Consider the following 21,902-nt stretch of genomic DNA (forward strand, 5'->3'; position numbering starts at 1 on the left):
AAATATAACCTGAGTAAAGTCATTATCACACGAAGCAACATTTATTGCAGTTTGGCTAGCTCAGTGCCCCATGTCTGATTTTCAGTGCTGAGGTTTGGAACACTGTAGGCTGAAATAGAGTTCTCTAAGAGTGATGTCGGTAACTTCCCATTGTCACCAAAATATCACCTAACCCTTCAAAATTAACATGTCCTAAATTAAACATGACGTCTTGGCAAACAGCCTCTCTCTTCCAGTATTCTCTAGCTCGGATGTGAGTACTGCTGTTTACCTAACTTCAATACCTGGGGACTAACTAAATACATTTCTTTTTCCTTAATCCCCTCCATAAACCCTGAGTCTTCCTTCTGTCTGTCAATCTGTTGTACTCAAAACAACCAAAGCAGTTTTTTTAACATAAATTATGTGAATACATTATTTAAGAGCTTCCTTTCACATTTATAATATAATTCAAACTAGACTTACAAGTTCCTGTGAAACCAGGCCTAGGTATCTGCCGCATCTCATATTATTCTCCACAATTTTACTATATTTGCAGTTACTTTTTCTTCGGGGATATCTGGTTTATTTCTTATTTGGTTTTGTTTTGTTTCTCATTCCTTTGTAAAGTCTTTTTAAATTTATGTGCAGTACAAGTCCATTTGGGGGAATACAGTCATATGAATTCTAACACATGAATAGTTTCTTAGAATCATCCACTCTACCAGGACGTGGACCAGTTCCAGAATCTTGAAGATCCCTTCGTGGGGCTTCCTTTGCAGTCAGGCTTTTTCCTCACCCATCAACCCTGGCAACCACCGATCGGTGCCCTGTGCCTATAATTTTGCCTTTTCCAGAATGTCATACCCATGGAATCATACAGTATGTAGCCTGTTGAGACTGGTTTCTTTCCCTTAGTTTACTGCATTTGAGATTTATCTAAGTTGGTTTTTTTGTATCTGTGGTCCATTTCATTTTTATTGCAAGGGGGGATACCATACCATTGTATGCATATACTCCAGTTTCTTTATCCTTCTACCCTTTGAGAGATATGAATTGTTGCACTTTTGGGTGATTATGAATAATGCTGCCATGAACAAGATGCATGCTTGTATAGATTTTTGTGCAAACATAAGCTTTCATTACTTTAGGAAAAATATCTGGAAATGGGGTTGCTGGGTCATATGGTAAATTTATGTTTATAATAACTGCAACTCTTTTTCAGAGTGACTATAATTTTCACCTTGCCCCCACAGAGTAGGAGGGATTTAGTTGTTTCCCATCCTCAGTGCTTGGTCTTGTCAGTATGTTTTATTTTAGCCATTCAGATACTTATGTGGTGGTATCTTATCATGATTTTAATTTGCATTTTTGTAATAACTAATGACATTGAATATCTTTCCATGTGCATATAAGCCATTCTTTTATCTTCTTTGGTTAACTGTCTTTGCAAAATTTTGCCTATTTTTTATTGAGTTGTTTTTTTTCTTATTGTTGAGTTTGAATATTCTTTATGTTCTGGATATAAATCTTCTACCAGAAGTGTGGTTTGAACTAATTTTCTCCCAGATTTTACTTGTGTTTTTATTCTTTTAACAGTGTCTTTCATGGAGAAAAAGATTTTAATTTTAATAAAACCCAGTGTATTATTTTTTCTTTTGTAACTTATGTTTTGGCGCCATATAAGGACTCTTTGCCCAACTCAAGGTCACACAGATTTCCTTCTAAGAGTTTTATACTTTCACATTGTACCTTTAAGCCTCTGACGCATTTTACATTTTAGTTACTTTTTGTTTATGATTGAGGTATAGGTCAGGGTTCATTCTTTTACATAAGGATGTCCAGTTGTTATAGCATGATTTATTGAAAAGTCTGGTCTTTCTCTGTTGAAATGTCTTTGCAGCTCTGTCCTAAGGCAGTTCACCATCAGGCTTCCAGTTCCAGGAAGCACCACGTTAACATACATCTCTCTTTGTCTCCCACTGGTTTCAACTATAAGTAACCTGGATAACATGCATAAGGAGCTGTTTGGTAATCCGGGAAAGTAAATACCATCAGGCAGATCAGGGAAGAACACCAAAATTCAGAGTGCCCTGAAATGTTTGGAAATTTATCATTTTTTCCTCTAGTATGCCCTGACTCGAACCTCAATGCAGCCTGAAACCTGAAGGTGATACTGTGGTCTGGACAGAAAGCATCCTGGAAAAAGCCTCTGGTTCTGACTTGTGCTGTGGAAGAGGAGACTCTAAGAGCTCAGGGAGAGTAGGGGAGATTCAACCCCCAATTTTTCCTCTCTTTTTAAAAATTCACTCACCCCCAATTCCAAGCAGTCTTGAAGTGGGAACATCGGCTGCAGCAAAGATGGCTAGGAATGAGAAGCTTCAAGAGCTGGATCTCCAAGGGGTGGAATTTTCTGTGTGGAACTGTGGTTACAAAAGCAGCAAGACAGACGACATTGCTTTTCCCTCTTCTTTGCCCCTCCCGTGCAGAACACGGCACAGCCGCAGAAGTGGGTAGTTTCTGGAGGAGTGCCGCCCAGAGAGCCAGCAGGAATCCGGGAAGTAACAGAGAGAGAAGAGCCTTCCTGTAGGCTGTTCATGAACTTAGGCACCTTCCATGCAAGGCTCTTACCCTAATTAGCATACCAGAGAGTTTGACAAGTGAGCTAACGGTTAGAACCCTGGCCAAGCCCCAGACTGAACCCACAGGACAGACAAATAGCCCTGAAAAAGCTCTGGGTATATCGTAACCTCAGCCTACAGATGGCTCCAATAAAACCTCTCTATAGGGAATGTCAGTATTTCCTATAGGATATAAACAAGGCCTCAGTCCCTCTGTGAATTTGATACCGCAGATAAGGATGCAGTGGAAGAGGGCCATTCTGCAGTTTAGTTAGCAAGTCAAGGACTGTCTGTCAGTATTTATTTGTAGCTTTAAGGAAAACATTCTATCAGGTGTCTGATCTGTTAACCATCCATATGGAGAAAAGTAACACTGACTCCTACCTCTAATCATTCTAACCATAAAATGGTACAACGATACCAGTCATAAGAATAAATTCCAGGAGGAACTGAAAAAACAGTAAAGTATCTAAAAGATAATATGGGAATTCTTCACAACCTTAGAATTGGGAGAATTTCTTAAACAAAACACTCAAAGCACTTGAATAAAATTAGACTGTGATAAAAGTAACAATTTTTGTTTCATTAACATTACAAAAAGTCAAGCCTTGCAGTGGTATAAAATATTCACATCCTATATAAAAGACAGTAGTCACAATATATAACTTACATAAATCAGTAAAAAGCAGTCTGAAAACTCAACCCTTCTGCCCCGAAATGGCAGGAGACTTGAACAAGCACATCACCAAAGAGGACATCTAAGTGGCTAACAAAATACAAAAATGTGCTCAATTCATAAAACCGCAATATAATAATACTATTTACTATTAAATTAAAGCCACAATATAATACTATTTACTATACACCCATCACAGTGGCTAAAGGAACAAGATAGATGATATTAAATGTTGGAGTAAATGTGTAACTCTAAGTACTTCTAGCAGTCTAGAAATTGGTGCAACAACTTTGGAAACAATTTGACATTATATTCTAAAGTTGGATTTACACTTACTCTGTGATCCAACAATTCCGTTCTATCAAAAGACTTATGAAGCAGATTTATAGCAGCATGTTTTAAATTTCCAAAACCTTAGAATAACAGAAATACCTAAAAATAATAGAATATGGGGCAATGAAAAAGAGCGAAGCCCTCCTAAAGGAACAGAATGGGTGGCACTCGTCAATATAGTGTTGGACAAAAGAAGCCAGAAACAAAAGAATGAGTGTTTTAGAATTCCATTTGTGTAAAGTTCAGAAGTAGGCAGAAACAAACTGTGATGCTAAAAAAAATCACTGTGATGGTGACCTCTGAGAAAGAGGGGATGGGTAAAGTACTGTTTCTATGTTGGGGTGGTGGTTACATGGGTGTCCTTTCTTTGTGATAATTTATTGAGCTGCATGCTTGCCACTTCTCTGTGTGTGTTACACATTAGTGTTTTAGGAAAGCTTCTTTTTTTAAAGAGGATTTGCTACTTTTAAATATTAAGGGAATTTTGTAATTGAAACTTTTATCCTAACGTGGTTTCCAAAGGTATGCTTTAAATAAAACCTGAGAATAGAAAGGAACACCATATACACTGACCTTTGTAATTTTTGGTACAAGTTTGTAAAGTTAAGGTAATATCCAGAGACATTATTGGTAATAGTTGGAGTTTAACCAGGAAGATCTTCCTTACTAGGTGGTGGGTACCTTTTTCCTACCCTGCCAGGGAGTTTTAGAGCACTCTGTTTTCTGTAAAATATTCCAAGAAAGGATTGAAGAGTTATCAAATATGCTTTGTAGATTTGTAGGTCTGTTAGCAGTTTTAGGGAGTCCATGTAGGTGTTTTTCTGTGAATTTTATGTGAGTGATCTCTGAGATGGATTCTGAGGATTCTCTCCCAGCCTTGCGTTTACCTCCCTGCACATGGCCATGCTGCAGCGATGATTCAGTTGGGAGGAACTGCTCCTTCAGCAGCTTCATGGTGGGCGAAGCCAGTGAGTGCAGAGCCTTCAATTAGCCAAATGATCGGTGAAGAGTGGGCGTGTGTGATGGTATGTGATGTACGTCCTGAACCTGCTATGCTGATTTTTGTATCTAAGAGGAAAACAAGCCTGGGAATAAAGCTGGTGCTCAGCAGAGTGTACAGTTCAGAAAACAGAGAGAAATGTAGCCAGCACCCTAACCTGACCAAAGCTGGGCGTCATTCTTCCCTTTGACTTTGGGGAGTGTCTTGGTCTCCTTGGGCCGCCGTAACCAGCTAACACAGACTGAATGCCTTTAACAGCAGAAATTTCATAACCTCACAGTTCTGGAAATTACAAAGGCTAAGATCTGAGTGCTAGCAGGGCTGGCTTCTGGTGAGAGCTGTCTTCTTGGCCTGCGGACGGCTGCCTGCTTGGTGTGTGTTCATATGGTCTTTCTTCAGAGCATGTGCAGGGGGAGGGAGCACACGCTCTCCGGTGTCTCCTCTTACAAGGACGCTAATTCTGTTGGCTCAGGGCTTCATTTAACCTTAATGACATCCCAGAGTCCGTGTCTCCAAAATACAGTCACACTGGGGGTTAGGGCTTCAACATACCAACTCTGGGGGAGGACCCATAGCATTCTGCCTCTCGACTCCAAAGCATGTTTCTGTTGCATACAAAATACACTTACTCCATCGCTACAAACCCAAACGTCTTAACTCATTCTAGAATCAACTCTAGAATCTAAGCTCTTTTCTAAATATTGTCTAAATCAGATAACGGTGAGACTCAGGATAATTTATCCTGGGACAGAATTCCGTTCTCGCTGTGGACCTGTGAATCATGACAAGTTATGTGATTCTGAAATGCCACGGTGGGATACACATGGGCTAGACGTCTCCATTTCAAAAGGGAGAAAACTAAAGGGAGAAAGAAGCAAGTCTAAGACGTAGCAAGGCAAATGGCATCAGATCTTAAAGGTTGAGAACAAACCTCTTTGGTTCAGTGCTCTACCTCCAGGTCCACTGAGGTGGCAGTGTGACCACCCAGCTCTATGGACTGGCCCTGCCTCTTTGTCTTGGCAAGGCGGCCCTGACGCTAAAGCACCGTGCTCGCTGCAGCCTTGTCCCCGAGGCACTGAGTAGTGGCATCGCAGTCCTCCAAAACCAAAGAGGCCTCACCCTCTGGGCCTGTGGTGGGAGTGGGAGCCCCACTCTGACTCACTTTTGGGGTCATTCTTCCCTTTTCTTAAAAGATAAAGCATGTTCTGAACTGACTAGCTCTGTGGTCGCGTCCTGTAGAATCCAAGAAGCCTGACAGCCTTCATTCCATCTTGTTTTCTCCGTGCGCTTTGGTTTAAATTCCCAGCGTCTCCGGTGGTGTAATCCCATCTCTAGTCCTGGCTTTTGCTGAAATGGCTGGTTAAGCCCAGGAGTTGCACTCTTGTTGCCTTTATCAGGGTTTTTCAGCCACACCCTGCGTACATCTTCAGAAAGGGCTTTTCTCATTTTTTTTTTTTTTTTGTGATATGGATAGACCGAGAATTTTCCAAATCTATAAGTTCTGGTTCCTTTTTGCTTAACAATTCCTTTTTCAACCCATCTCTCTTTTCTTGCATTTAACCATAAGCAATGAAAAGCTACATCTTTGATACTTTGCTTAGTATCTGCAAAGCAGATGAACATCCAACTTCATCACTTGCAAGTTCTACCTTCCACAGAACGCTAGAACATGATCCAGCCAAGTTCTTTGACGTTTTATAACACCGATGGCCTTTCCTCCAGTCTCTAACAACCTGTTGCTCATTTCCATCTGAGGCTTCACCAGAATGGCCTTTAATATCCATATGTATATCCGCATTCTGTTCGTGATTGTTTATGTGTTCTCTAAGAAGATGGAGGCTTTCTCTCTAGCTTTCCTTATTTTTAAAATTTTTTTGAGCTCTCACCGTAATTGGTTTTAATGTTTATGTTTCTATCAACAGCCCTTTCATAGCAATCAAAGGTTTTTCTAGAATGCACCTCAAAATTCCTCCAATGTCTTTACCTGCTTTTAAAGTTGCTTCAGCATCTTTAGGTATTTGATAAAGCAGCACCCACTTCTTGATACCAGAATCTGTCTTTGTCTGCTCTTGCTGCCATAACAAACACAGAACAGAATGCAAACAATAGAAATCGATCATCTCCGCATTCTGGAGGCTGGGAAGCCCAAGACGGGTGTGCTGGCATGGCTGGTTTCTGACGTGGGCTGCTGCTTGGCGTACAGATGAACGCTTTCTTGCTGCTGTGTGCTCACAGGCCTTTCCTCAGTGTGTGTACACGGGAGTTAAGGCTTCCACGTATGAATTTTGGGAAAATACATTTCAGTTCAGCTGGGACTAAATCTATTTAGTCCCAACGTTGTTTATACTGTTCGCATTAGGCTTCTGTTACTTGCATTTGAAATCATCTTAGCTGAGAGTGCATTCTAAGGTGTAGTTAACTCTTGCTTAACATCCTTCAAAAAAGTTTGTACCAATTTATGTTGTGAACATATTTGCTTCCCCAGTTTCACCCGCTTGACATTGTTGATTTTTCATCTTTGCCCAACAGAATAATTGAAACAAGTAATTTCTTTTTAATATACAGTTTTTATTGCATTCTAACTTAATGATTTATTTTGGTAACATTTTAGCTGGTAAGAAAAAAATTCTTTCAAGTGTTAGGAAGGTGTTTTTAAAAGCTTTGAAATATATTTTCTGGAATAGCAGTAAGTATGAGGTAAATTACTTTTTATAATGATATGTTTCTGTATTTCTACACAGTTCCCTAGTTTGTAACATTTTTTTTAGTGAAATAAAAGAATATGCCCAAACTGTCTCTTAAAATTTGTATTTAAGACAAATGTTGTGATCAATTAACCTTAATTTCTATAGAACAGTGACAGTATTATCTCTTTTTGCATTTGGCCGACTAGATTACCACCAGAGAGCATTTCTTTGTCGCTAGAAACCTGCTTTATGGTATACCTTATACCGCACTGCGTTATTCCTAAGGAATTCTTTTTAATTTTCCCTAAATGAGAATACCTAATGAGTTCCTTGTTTTTTTTTTTTGCATTAAGAATCCTTTACATGATGGCCATTTTATGAATGTCAAAATGAAATAATTGAACTATGTCTCGCTAAGTTCATATGCTTCCTTTTTTTTTTTTTTTAAATCCCTGTAGCTCATGCACTTGTTTTTTAATGTTTCTTTTCTCTTTTTCCTCTTTCCATTGGGAGGATTTTACCGAAGAGTGTTTAACCTTTCAGACCTTCTAGCACCATTATATAAGCAGATTTGAAAAAAAAAAATGAAAGCTCAGTTACCTCCCCCACAATGAATCTATACCAAGGAAAAATACAAGCTGTTGTAAAATACAGTAGAAAAAAGATCTGAAAGACAGCGGTGAAGCTAATTTTTCTCTGACAAATTTGATGTAATACCAGATTAAAGATATTTGACGTTGCTCATTAAGACTTTTGACTTAAGAAATGCATTAGGGAAAATCTAATTGGAACAGATAAACCCAGAATCTCGGTCACTTTATGTAATAAAAGTTTATTTTTATTTCTCACTCAAAGTCTAAAAAGGGAACCAGTAGAGTGGACAGGGTGCTATGATTTCCTCCACGAAGGAAATCAGACTGATGGAAATTTTGCCATTCTTTAAGCTTCCAGGATTGTCAGTGGAGACTGATTTTCTAATAGTCACAGAAGGATGAGTGTAACTTTTCAACTATGCTGGATAACTTGTCAAGTGTTTTTGTTTATTTATTTGCTTTTTAATGAAGTGAGAGTCCTTGATAAATAGGTTTTTGTTTTATGTAGAATTTTTTTAAAAAGCTGTAACTTTTATTTGCTGTGTAAGTTATTAGAAATCAAAAACCTTTATAAAGTACTTACCTTGATAAAGGATAATAGTGCCAAATAAGACATTCAATGTCAGAAAACATTTTAAGATATTCAGATCAATTAAGGAACCAATTTTACTCATTTAGCAAAAGTTTAATGACAACTATTATATGCCAGGAACTGAGATATATTTTCAAATATTTACTAGAGATTATTAAGATACTATTAGAAGAATATTTTCTTACACTATTCATTGACTTTGCCAATTTGTCATCATTATGATCTCTCTTTACTTACCTACTGTGAATTAACAAGGAAAATATGCAAAGTATATCTCTTCTCTTCTCAAGAAGGTAAAATTGAACATTTTTATAGTGATTTGCTGCATCATTATAAAAGTGACACTCTTCACTTGAGTCATGAAATTTAGATCAGAAAGAATTTAAATTCCCCATGGATAAATTCAACAAGTCTTCACTATCTTAAACTGAATCTTTATCTTGTAACTATATTAGGGGGAGGATATTAAGAACTACAGATTATCAGATAAAAGTACTTTTTAGTATTTAAGTTGTGTTTAATTACTAAGTGTAGGTGGATTTTGGTATATGTACTGTTGTTTACTACTACAGATATTTTGAAAAAATAGTTGACAAGACATGGTGTCTGACTGAGTATAAGGGATGATAACATTGAATGTGTTTTTACATTTTAGCTGGAAAGTAATGGTGAGACAAAGAAGTCAGGAGAAAGGGGAGAACTTGCAATTTAAGACTTTTGTAGCTTAGGCAATTTATGTTACCTCTCCATGACTTCAGATTTCTCCTCTTCTAAATAAGTACATAGTAGTACAAACAGTATATCATGGGTGACTGTGATAATGAAAGAAATAATGCATGTGAAAAACATAAGACTTCACTTGATACATATGACTCAATAGACATTAGTTACTTTTATTTATTATGAATGTTATTCATGAGCTCAGTTTGGACTGTGGTAGATTTGAAATAACATTTATGTTTCATGTTAAAATTCTTAAGGTATTATGGTAGGACTGAAATTCAGATAAATGGATCCTTGGACTATATCTAAAGTATCAATTCTCAGTACCACATTTAAATAGTTACAGCGTTAACCTGGATTTAAAAGGGAAGTGTAACCACTATGGCAATAACTCAGACTAGAATAGGGTTTTACTGCACTATCGGCACATTGGGTTGGGATAATCTTTGTTGTGGGGAGGGGGACTGGCCTCTGTGTGGCACCACCACCCCAACTGATGTATACCAAGTGGTGACAACCAAAAATGTCTCCAGACACTGCCAGATGTCCCCGGGAGGGCAAAACTCTCCTGGTTGAAAACCATTGGACTAGAAGGAATCATGTAAATTTCTTCAAATATATAAAGAAGTGTTAGCATGTAGAAGAAGGAATTAACTGGTTCAGCGTAAGCCAGAGACAGAAGCAGCACTGATTGATAAATGTTAGAAAGACAGCTTACTGGAACACTGTCATAGTTGGAGCGAGCTAAAAATAAAATTCTCTGATTTATGAGCCAGCAGCTTCTTAGTTACTATGAGTATTTTATTAGGGAATGGATCACTATCAGAGTTGTGCTGGGAATTTCTTCCTGGGAGGGAGTCTGAACTAGATTATCTCATAGATCCCTTTTAATGATAAGTGTTGGCTCCACCACTTTGGCAGATTTGATGATTTATATTTGGAAATAATTCCAATTGAGGTCATAGTTGACTCCCGGAGAATAACTGAGCTCTTTCTCTGAGAGCATGAGTAGATAACAGCATGGAATTGTGAATGAGTTTTCAGGAATGTCCCTAATTTTAAAAAGGGAATCTGGAACACAGCCTACATCCACTGACCCCATGGTGTGTCAGGAAGAATGAAGAGAAGTCAAGAAAATAAAGTATTCAGAAGGAGTTTCAAAGAATGGATGGGCAGTATTATCAATTGAGAAGTAAAAGTCTGTTGATAGAGAAAAGAGCAATTTATTTAATTTTTAGAAAGCTATGATGAGGAAAGTATCCACTGAAATGTTACATAGTATGTAAACATTAATGATTATTAATATTAACGTTTTTGTTAGTATTAGTAAATAAGACTAGATTATAAGGAAATTGACCTGGAGGTAGCTACATTGACCACTTGCTCAATAAACTGGAGGAAATTACAGGGTCAATAAAATAGGATGATTGTTTTGTGTATTTTAGGTGATGTGGTGCTTAAGCACTTTTGAAGAATTTAAATTAAGATGAAATAGAAGAATGAGTTTATAAATATTAGAGGGAAAGATAATTATGTAAAAACCAGAAAGGCCCCTTAGTAGTTGATACTGGGGAACAGATTAGAGAATGAATGTGGAAAACAGCCGTTGTGAGATAGTGTGGAAGCTGAGTCCCCGGCAGATGGGAGGAGAAGGAGTTGGAGGCTCAGGTAGCTGATTTTGAATTTTGGCTCCACCACTTGAACTCCCTGCATGACTGTAAGCAATTTACTTTGAACTCCTCTGGCACTGGGTTCTTCTTTTCTAAAATAAGAGTAGTATCTCCTATCCGGAAGTGTTATAAAACTAAGTCCAATCATCAGTGTGAAGCATCTGACACAGTATCTGGAATGTGTTTAGCCCTCAATGGACAGGTGCTAGAATTGTCATTGTCATAACCACTGAAAGATGTTCTAAGATCTTCAAGTGAGGCAAGGTGAAAAAACATTAAGAATTTAACAGGAATAGAAAGTGGCAAAAATTTATACTGCTTGTGAGCGAACCCGTTGATGAATATGAGGATTATCAATTATTGGGGTGAAGATCAGGTTTTGTGCAGTGGTGAGGGCTCAATTAATTTGTAGTGGCTCCTGTCTGTTCACTTCTGGATCTTTTCATAGCCTAATCTTTGACCACAGAGCAAAGGAAGAGAAAAGAAACAGTGGCATATGTGGTTGGGATTGATTAATCAGATCCACATAAATCTGTTATTTTGAGATTTCCCAATCCTAAATTACTGCTAAAAGGTATCGTGCATTATCATATATATATCAACCCATATATGTACATGGTAAAGGAATTATTTCCTAATTTAAACAGTAGCATATACAAGGGTTTCTCGGGTTCAGCACAACTGACGTTTAGGACTGACTAATTCCTTGTCACTGGGGGCAGTCAAGTGCATAGCAGGGTGTTTAGCAGGGTCCCTGGCTGTACTTGCTAGATGCAAGTTGCACCTCTGTCCCATTGTGATAATCAGACATGTCTCCAGACACCGTCAAATGTTTCTAGTGGGGACAGGGGAGGAAAGGCTAAATCACCTACAGTTGAGAACTACTGGAATAGTCTCAGATCTAAGATAGTTACTAATACAGATAAAATGAATAAATGAATGAAATTTAAATTTATAAAATTGCCAGACTTTATGACTCAATGGCAATTCTAAATAGATTTGTTGCTTCATAAAACCACAAAATTATAAACTTACGTTCCTTCTGATAGAGAAAATCTGAAAGATAGGCTATAATGTAGAGCAAGGAATGTAAGTAATTTTTTTTTACCTATATACTTTGATTTTACTTGAGAATGTTTTAAAAGCTTCTAATTTATCTTTTTTTCCTTGAATATTTACCATGGCAAATTGATTACTTCCATATATTGTAAAATCCTCCACATATTCTATTATTATTTCATGACATATTGCAAATGTTTTAAGCAAAAATTATTTGTGTTTATTTTCTAGTTGTTTTTTGTCCTTATTGTTGGTGGCTGCTGTTGTATGGAAGATCAAACAAACATGTTGGGCTTCTCGTCGGAGAGAGGTATCAGTAATATGATTTAATTTTTTGTTTAAAGATTCAAGTAAACATACGGATCTCTGTTGCTTAGTGACATGTTTATTTCAAATACAGATTTTCAAATCATTTTTATTTATTAAGATTGAAAAAATCAGTCTAGCATTTTTTCACCTTTAGAGCAAAATTTGCCACTGTCATTTTAAGTCAGTACTTGTGGAAGCATTGGTTAGTTGCAACAAGTTTTTTTTTTTTCTCTAATAGTGTTAGAATTTATGGTGAATACAAATGTTAATTTTGTTGCTAACATAACCTGCAGTCTCCTTAATCTAGGCATTTAGTTATACTATAAAAATAATTTATGTTTATAACTGTCTCTGTTCCAATTGAAAAGAAACTTTTGAGGCATAAATATTAATTTTTGGTCTTTATTGCCTCAGATTTGTTTTGGCAATAAAGTCTTTTCCATTTCATGAGTATCTGATAACCCAAGTATTTGAATTACACTTCAGTTTGATACTTTTCTGTGTCAGAATTAATTATGTATGTTTCTTATAATCCTAAAATTGATAAAAACAGTAATAGTCTTACAGAATAACAACTGATGACATAAATATGTTAGATAAATGAAGTTTCTTAACTATGTATATATTAGTTAATCAAAAGGAAAAAAGGAGTCTAATAATCTGAGGCTCCTCAGTGTGCAGTAGATTTATTGTTCTATACCTCATATAATGAAAAAGCAAGTTTCTGTTTTTATTAGTATTTTCTTATTATATTCTATTAGTACTATTAGTATTCTATTTGCTGTTGCCCTTCTCAGTATAGTTTTGTATGCATAATTTTGTGCAACAATATAAAGCAGCAATATAATTGCATATTTCTTATTTTCCACATATAAGATTATAATTCAGAACAATCTAGACTATACCAGGCTATCTATAGAATTAGTGAATGACATGAGTTCTTTTTAATCATTCTATTTTCAAAAATCCATCAAAGCTCATTGCCTACCTATAATATATTTGAAAACTTGACACTTCTTCCCTGAAAATAAATTATTTACCCTAATTCTCTTGATCTCTCTGATTATGTATATATATGGCCAATGCAACATCAATGAGAATTTACTTGGTGTGATCTTATGAATAAAAAGTAATCCAATTTAAAAGGAGCTTATTAAAAACAAATATTTTGCAGAAAGTGGAATTCTGTGTGGAGGTGAAAAATCTTCTACACACATTAGACAATTTATTAAGGCTAAAGTTTAGGTCCGTGCAAGGGGAAATCAGTTGGCAGGCAGGCGGTGTGAAGGCCTTCTGTGCTGGAACAGAGCAGATGACAGTTCAGTCATTAGAAAAGAAGTCAGAACCAGTCAGGGAGCCTGGGTTCCCACTTCACTGTGAATAGTAATGTTTACATACTCTATTTCTAAAGTGTATAAAATGTAGCTGTGTGAATGTAGCGTTGTGAAAAGATCAGCGCACAACTTGCCATTAATTCGCTTCTGAATATGGGGAAATGGTCTAATTGAATTTCCTTTCCTCTGTGGAGAAAGGATTGTACTCTATAACTTATTCTCTGTTTGAAGTGTCTAGAGCTCTAGGAATATTTATATGTAATGACTAAAGTTTAAAAACTATTAAGTATTTGAGAAAAATAATGGGAATAGTTTATTTAACTATAAAACGCTCCATGTTTCTCAAAATTGGACGAATTGCTTCTGTTTAATATTATATCACTTCAGTATTGTAATGTGGTTTGTTGCATACTCTCAGAAGCTCTGGCAAGCTGATATTACTTTGACTTTAAAAATGCAAATATGAATTTATCTTTTGACTGGAAATCAAAATCTTTCAAAGAATGTGTTGCACATGATGAGAACGAGGGAGAAACAGAACGGAGAACTAGGTTAGGGACCACTGGGCCAGTTCTGATCTGTGCTTCTAACCTAAGTGCTACCAAGTCCTCTTATAGTCCCTCAGTTTAATGCCCTTCTTTCCAATATTCGTCTAGATAGTGAGTCTTTGTTAAAGAATACAATAACATATGCATTTAATTTGGTACTTCTACTGAAATACAAAATCTGTCTTCTTGACAGGTCTTGTCATGTTACAATATCATATATTAAAAATATTACAAGGAATTTTATCATATTTAATTTTATTACATCTTTTAAACACAAAATTCTGGATGTCCTATTCATAAGTAGATACCCAAAGTAAAGATGATTTTATTTTGATGACTACCAGACATCTATTTAGATAATGACTTTTATATTATTAAAATATTGTCATTTTGGATTTAAAGGCTCAAAGACTTTTAACTACACTAGTTGTAACTAATATGCTAAATCCCATTTATGTAATAGTGGTAAAATGTGTTTTTATATCTTTTTATTTTTAACTATTAGATTAACACTAATATTCCCAAAAGGAAATGACCCAATACTTTTTCTTTAGGTAAATATATACTTTCCCCAAAACATTAAGATATCCATTATTATAAACCTCAGAGGACCTCATGAGGAGTAGAAGGTCAATTTGTCTATAACTAGTAAATGAAGATTGTTTATAGTGTTCTTCATTCTTAATATTTTTGTAATTTTGCTACAGGAATTGTACTACTTGCTTTTCTAAATATAAGAACTGTTTTAAAGTGAAAATTATCTTTGGACATTTTTTAATATATTGTGTTAATTCAACCAGGAGTCATATTGCTTTTTATTTTTAACTATTTGAAGCTTTGGTTTTTTATAAACAAACACATTAGTGTTATAATTTTAATATCAGAAGCCCCTTATTAATGTTATGCCTTTGAATATTACCCCTAAGAATTCAGGGGCTCTTAAAAACACAAAAGTGGGATTATAAAGGACTTCAATTTTAACATTACTTTTTCATAGGGGAGCTGCAGATTTATTTCTGTGATAACGCTCTGAGGAATATGGAAGTTTGCATGTGTGTAGGGGGCGCTGTGCTAATGAGTGGAAACAATAAGTGAACACTGACCAGTGCAAATATTATACGAGAGAGTGAGTTTTTAACTAGCTCATACTTATTACAGAGGGATTGAAAACCTTTAGTTTAAATGGCACATTCAATTTTAGATAGTCATTATGTTACAAAAACATTTGTTAGGACCAAGGATATACTCAAAGGAGTCTTTTGAAATAATATTGTCATACCTAATATATTATCTCCATTTATAAACTGAAATTTGAGTTTTTAGTAGATATCAATAGGCCCATCAAAATATTACAATTACCCCTTGCAATAAAGACATTTAATCTTATGTTTGACTAACATGAGTGAAAATACCACGCATATTTTAATAGTTACCAAGAAGTTGATTTTTTCAGTTGAGAACATTTATTCCCGTGTATTTTGAGTGGCATAACTGTAGTATGCCTCCATTGAAATCTAACTTGAAAACCCTTAGAAGAATAGATATCACAGGCAAAGGTAAGGTGGTTTTTAATCAACTTCGTATTGGTGGTGGGTCCATGTTTTGGAATCATTACATTTGCTGTACCAGGAAGTTTTCTTTCTTTAATTCACTTAAACTTATAGTTCTTTAAAGGAATAGAAAATGTATTAGTATAAAGCTTTGTCACATTATTTGCTTATCTTTCATAGTATGGTATGTATCTCTAATACTTAAAAATCAATAAAAACCAACACTGCCTGGGATAAGACAGTGTCCAGTGAGTAACTGAGTTTGAATTCATGATGCTCTGCTTTGCTGCGCATTTCATAATCATGCAGCGTAAAACCTAGATCTGAATTAGGCATGATCAGCCTGAAGTTTGAGTTAAAAATAATAAACTAAAACCCGTAAGTAGGAATCTAGTGGCTCTGAGTGATGAACTATTCTTTCTAGAGGCAAATGCATTAGTTCTTTTCTTCTGTATCTAACTATTCTATAGGCACAAAAAACAGAAGAAAAGTAATAATACCATTATATCATGACTAAATAATTAATGATGAAATATTCTGAGAGGCTAAATTTGTAGTAAATGTGTTCTCTTCTAAATATCATTCATGCAGTGCAACAATGTTACCAAAGGGAGTTACTCTGCCTCTTCAGACATCCAGCTTATTTAGAGAGAGGGAGTGGGCATAAAATAAAGAGAAAATGCTACTTTAGCTGGAGAAATTAAAATTAATTAGTTAGGTAGTGTATGCAACTTCTTGTAGAATTTCTTAGTACCTTAAGATCTGTATTTTATTTTTAATGTTTTAAACATTTTAATATCTAGATAAATCTCTCCATAAAACATGTCTGTCAAAAAAGCAAGAATTTTTAAAATCATTATTAAATAATAAGTTCAAATAAATGCCTACCTTTGCAGTTAATGGCCTCACTATAACTTATTTTTGTTTATCATTTTCTCGTATTTGTAAAATATGATTACCATTGCTTAAATTTTTTATTTTATCCTGTAAGACTAGAAATTACAGATGTTCTGCATAGTTTTAAAAATTAGCATAATTTTACTTAAAAATGAATTGAGGAGTCAAGTCTATATGGGAGCATAAGATTTGAAAGTTAACTGATTCTCACCTTGTAAACCTGTTCCCAGAGATCTCATCGTTGATGTAGAGCTTCCATTTTGCTAAATTCAACAAAGATGTATTAATTTCCTTCAGTATTCCAGACTGATAAATGCTGCAAATATGCGAAAGACATGAACCCCATTTTAAGGAAATCCATAGCTTTAAAACATTTTCAATAGGATACTCACAGATACATATGTACACTGTTCTCGAAGGAACATTTTGGTTTACTTTATTGTGGTGTCGTCCAGAGAGGGAGATATAGTATATTAAAGGATCTTCTGGAAGTAAGATTAGTAATGGAAGTAAATATAAACTGTTGCATAACTATACATAGAATTAATGTCTTAAAAAAAGGTGAAAAATTTAGAGTTGCTTTTACTATATATAGATAGGTATATATAAATGTGAAAAGTTATCTAAAATAATAATTTTAGAATTTATTTCATGTCATTAACTTTAATTTAGATCCAATTTTTTACATAAATTAAGAAATGGCCAGGAATATTGATTTCCTTTTATTTTAACTTGATTATAAAATCTTATATATCTGGTACACACAAGTGTCTGTGTATAAATATGTCTTCAATGTATATGTATTTTTTTTATACTAAAAATATTCACTGTTTATCTAAAAGCCAGTATTACCTGAACATCCTGTGTTTTTATTTGCTCAGTTTGGTAACCCTATTTCCAACATAAATGCTCACTCTGCAACTGAGGGCTGGCTTCAACCCCACAAAATCCCCATGGACTAAGAGAGAGAAAAAAGACTAATTCCCCAAAGTAAAATGTTGATTTTTCAAAACAATGTGAGTTATATTGGACAAGCAAAAATAAAAAATGTTCGCTCAGGGTATTACCTATCAAAAGTAAAAGAAAAACTCTATGACTCAACAGTTAGATTTCTAGGAATATATCATGAAGATATGTCTTCCTACTTTTCCAAAATATATTCATACAAAGATATTTATAGAGGGTTTTTGTATCTCAAAGCAATTTCATGTCATTCGAAAAGATTCTTGAAATAATTCTTTCTTACAGTGATTATTATGTAACTGAAAACTAAGAATGAGTTAAACAGGTATGTGTTAAAATGAAACATTTATTTCTGCATTCAACAAATATTTATTGAACAATTATTATTGTTCCAAGCACATTTTTAGATGGATATAGCAGTGAACAAACCATACAAAAATCACAGCTCTCAAAAGATTATAGATCTTAAAAATAAATTACTAGCTGGGAAATGTTTGATTCAATTTTTAATGTTTATATTTGTGTAGATCAAACACGTATACAAACACGCACATGCCTTACATTCATTGAAATTTTAGAATTACTACAATTATCTCTGGGTACTGGAATTGGTATCTGGTAAAAAAGGATGATTGTATTAATTCATAATTATAACACAAGCAAGTAATTCAATTTCAGGAAAGTGGAGGAAACATTTTGGAGTTAGGCATTTTACAAAAATAGTATTTAATCCTCACACTGGAAGATATTTGCTGTTTCCCTTTTAGCTACATGAGGAATTTGTGGAGAGTTGAGTGCTATGTTCTAAGCTTATAACTAGTAAATAAAAGAGCTATAACTTTAAATTAAATCTGTCAGATTCCAAAATTCAAGCCCTCTGAACAATACAAGGGACTTCAGAAATAGCCTGAGTTTGAATAGGTTTCATTCACTAATTGGCCACTTATAACGTAACCTATGAATCTGTTTGTTGTAGGGGGAATATGCTGCATCTCATGTGCTATTATGACAATCAATCATTATTTGATGTACCGCTTAGAAAGAAAAAGAAAACACGGCCAGTTAACTGTGGCACAGTGCTCTCTTGATACCAAGAATATTTCTTTTTTTACTTATTGAAAGGAATCTTACAGAATTACTAGGTACAGATTTTATTACATATCATTCTCTTATATACAATGAAAGCAAAGATGAAGCAAACTAAGCTGGTTACAGTATTACCCAAACTTGTTTACAGTCGTAGTCCAGTTTTTCATAAATCACTTTTTGACTCAAGAAAACAGTTTGCTTATTTAACACAGTGTCATTGACTAGAATAATCAAGTTTGTGTCTGTGCAAGTGAAGACAACTGTATCGTAACTGCCATCTGGTCAGTAGTCATTGTACAATTTCATTGATTGTATGACATCAAATTTCAGGGATTATTAAAATGTGAAAACAAATATGTCTTAGAATCAATAAAATATGGTAAGGCCTACTTTATAAGTTTTCGTTTTGGCACTAAATGAGTTAAACATGCTAAATCACACCCCACTGCCTATTACTTACCAGACTTCAACAAAAGTTTGCTGTTGTTGTAGTTGATATGTGAAATAAAGAATGATGAGCGGTATTTTATGCATTAATATTAGTAACAGCAACTCCTGTATATCTTGGATTCTTTTCCTCCTCCCTATCTGCTCTAACACAGTGGTTCTCAATTCAGCAGGACTTTTAGAATCATCTGTGGATCTTAAAAAATATATTTATATATCCCTGGGTGCCACTCTGCTGTTCCACACCCACCAGACCAGGAAATCAGTATTTCTTTGAGTCTTAGCTTGATAAACCTATTTTTTAAGCCCACAGTTGGATTCTAATATGTACCTTTAGCACTGAAACTCTCCTTTGGTTCTACACTTAGAGATATGGGAAACGATTGAATGATTTTCCAGATTGGAGTTAAGTGACTCGAGTTAAAAGCATCTGAATTTTAAACCGTTAACTCTACTGCTATGTTGAGACTAGAGTACAAACAGACACCTGCAGACACAGGGAGACAAGTAAGGATGTTACTACTGTGCCTGGTGAGAGATGGTGATGGCTCAGATCAAGAGGTGGCAGTGGGCATGGCAGGAAGTGGTTGGATATGGATATGTTTTGAAAATAATAACCAAGTTAGTTGGATGGGGAGGTATGAGATGGAGTTAAAACAAGCATGACTTCAAAAGAGTATTAAACCAAGCATGACTTCAGACTTTTTTGTTTGAGCAACTGTAAAGTTACCATCAACTGAGACAAAATTGACTGCAAGTAAAATTGGTTTGGAGATAGGAGTTCAAGTTTTACATGCTACGTTTGAGGTGTCTGTTAGACATTTAACTAGACAAGTCAAGGAGGCAGGAGTTGGTTCTGGCGCGAGGAAATAGATCTGAATAGGAGAGATAAATTTGAGAATCTCAGTATATAGATATAGGTGGCATTTAAAGCCATGGGACTGGATGATTTATTTCACCAAGTGATGAGAAAGAAGCCCTGAGGCATTGAAATGCAAAGTTACAGGCTGAATGTTTGGGTCCCCTCCCAAATTTCTGTTTCAGTCCCTCAACCCCAATGTGATGATATTTGCAGATTAGGTCTTTGGGAAGTATTTAGGTTCACATGAGGTTGGTACAGTCATAATGGAATTAGTGTCCTTATAAAAGTTGAGAAGTCCCAAGAGCATGTTCTTTCTGCCAGTACACAGAGAGAGGCTATGTGAGCATGCAGTGAGGTGGTGGCTGTGTGAAAGCCAGGGATGGGCCTGTCTAAGAACCAAGTCTGCCAACACCTTGATTTTGGACTTTCCGGCTTCCAGAATTGTGAGAAATACATATCCCTTGTTTAAGCCACCAGGTCGGTGGTATTTTAATTATAGTAGGTGAGCTAAGGAAGTCAGAATCATCAAAGGGTGCTGTGAAGTGGGGAAAAAACTAAGTGAATGTGGGCTCCTGGAAGGTGAAGGAACACTGCATGGAGGATAGAGTTATCAGCTGTTTCAAAGGGTAGAATAAAATTATAACTGAACACTGGCCATTGGATTTAACACTTGAAGATAATTGGTGAACCTTAACAAGAGCAATTTGAATGGACTGATGGCTATGAAACCTCCATTGATGTGAGATTAAGAGAGAATGGGAGGAGACAGCTTCCAGAACAACAGCAGGCGGAGCTCCACAGGCCTCCAGTTAGAATTGACAAACAACTGTAACTTGTGGAAATCTGTCTTTTTTTAAATGTTAATTTTAAATCTCTGGAATCTGTCCGAAGTGAGTACAACAAACGAAGAAATATTTATTCAGGAAAACCTACTAAATATCAGTTAAAAAAAAAAAAAAAGCAAGTCTGTCACATTTGAGCCATGACCTGCTTTCTTCCTACCCCCTCTTCATCTTAGTATGACCAGCATTTCTCATCCCCCTCCCTACCCAGTTCTTTACTGCAGAGGTTCTATTTCAGGTAAAAGCAGTTGAGATCGGAGGCTCACTGTTTTCATCAGGCCCCCTTTTATAACACAGAAGCTCTTTCCTAGGGACAGCAGGCTGAGAGTACCAGGTCCCCAGTTGCCCTCATCACAGCTTGCTCACTGAGTGGAGATTTCAGGCTAGGAGAGACAATCTGGAAACACAAGAGGCTATCACACCTGTCGAGCACCCTCCTCATGAAACAGATGAATTGTTCAAGAGGGATATGAGCCACTGTCCCTACTACCAGCTCTGGAGTGGTGACACGGACATTTTGCCTAGAATGAGAGGCAGGTTGTAAGAAGAGAGATTCAGTCTCCCTCTAAGTGAACTGACTTTATTTGGGACAAATTGTGAATAAGTTCAACCCTAACGTTTCTCTTGAAAACAATGGAGATTGTGGTGGTAAGTGATATAGAAGAGACTGATAACTCTGTGAGGACAACAAGCTAAACCATAAATCAGCTATTTGAACTGGCAGAATTCATGAACTTGAATATAGGTCAATAGAGAAACATGAAGAACAGAGTGGGGAAAAGAATGAAGAAAAATAAACACAGCCTCAGAGAGATACAGAATACCATTAAGTGACCAATATTTGCATAGTTGGAGTACCAGAAGGAATGGAGAAAGAGAGGAGCAGAAAAAATATTTGAAGAAATACTGGCTGAAATTAGAAAATACCTTGAGATCAATGAAAATGAAAACACAACATAGTAAAATTTATGGATGCAACTATAGGAGTGTTCAGTGGAAAATGGATAGTGACACATGCAAATATTTAAAAGAAAACAGATTCTAAATCAGTAACCTAATCTTCTACCTTAAGACACTTAGAAAAAAAAGGACCAACTAAATATAGAGGTAGCAGAAAAGAAAGAACAT

At 35.6% G+C, this 21,902-nt stretch overlaps 1 protein-coding gene across 3 annotated transcripts in view; it reads left to right on the forward strand.

The window, feature by feature from the left end:
* ATRNL1 (attractin like 1) overlaps nucleotides 1-21,902 on the forward strand; it is a 631,665-nt gene that overhangs the window by 267,781 nt on the left and 341,982 nt on the right. For all 3 annotated transcript variants that reach the window (XM_010987217.3, XM_064488470.1, XM_064488471.1), the window contains one exon: nucleotides 12,165-12,243. In XM_010987217.3, coding sequence (XP_010985519.3) covers nucleotides 12,165-12,243 — 79 coding nt within the window. The remainder of the gene's footprint in view (nucleotides 1-12,164; nucleotides 12,244-21,902) is intronic.

Source organism: Camelus dromedarius, chromosome 8, assembly GCF_036321535.1.
Source record: "Camelus dromedarius isolate mCamDro1 chromosome 8, mCamDro1.pat, whole genome shotgun sequence".
Taxonomy (NCBI): Eukaryota; Metazoa; Chordata; class Mammalia; order Artiodactyla; family Camelidae; genus Camelus; species Camelus dromedarius.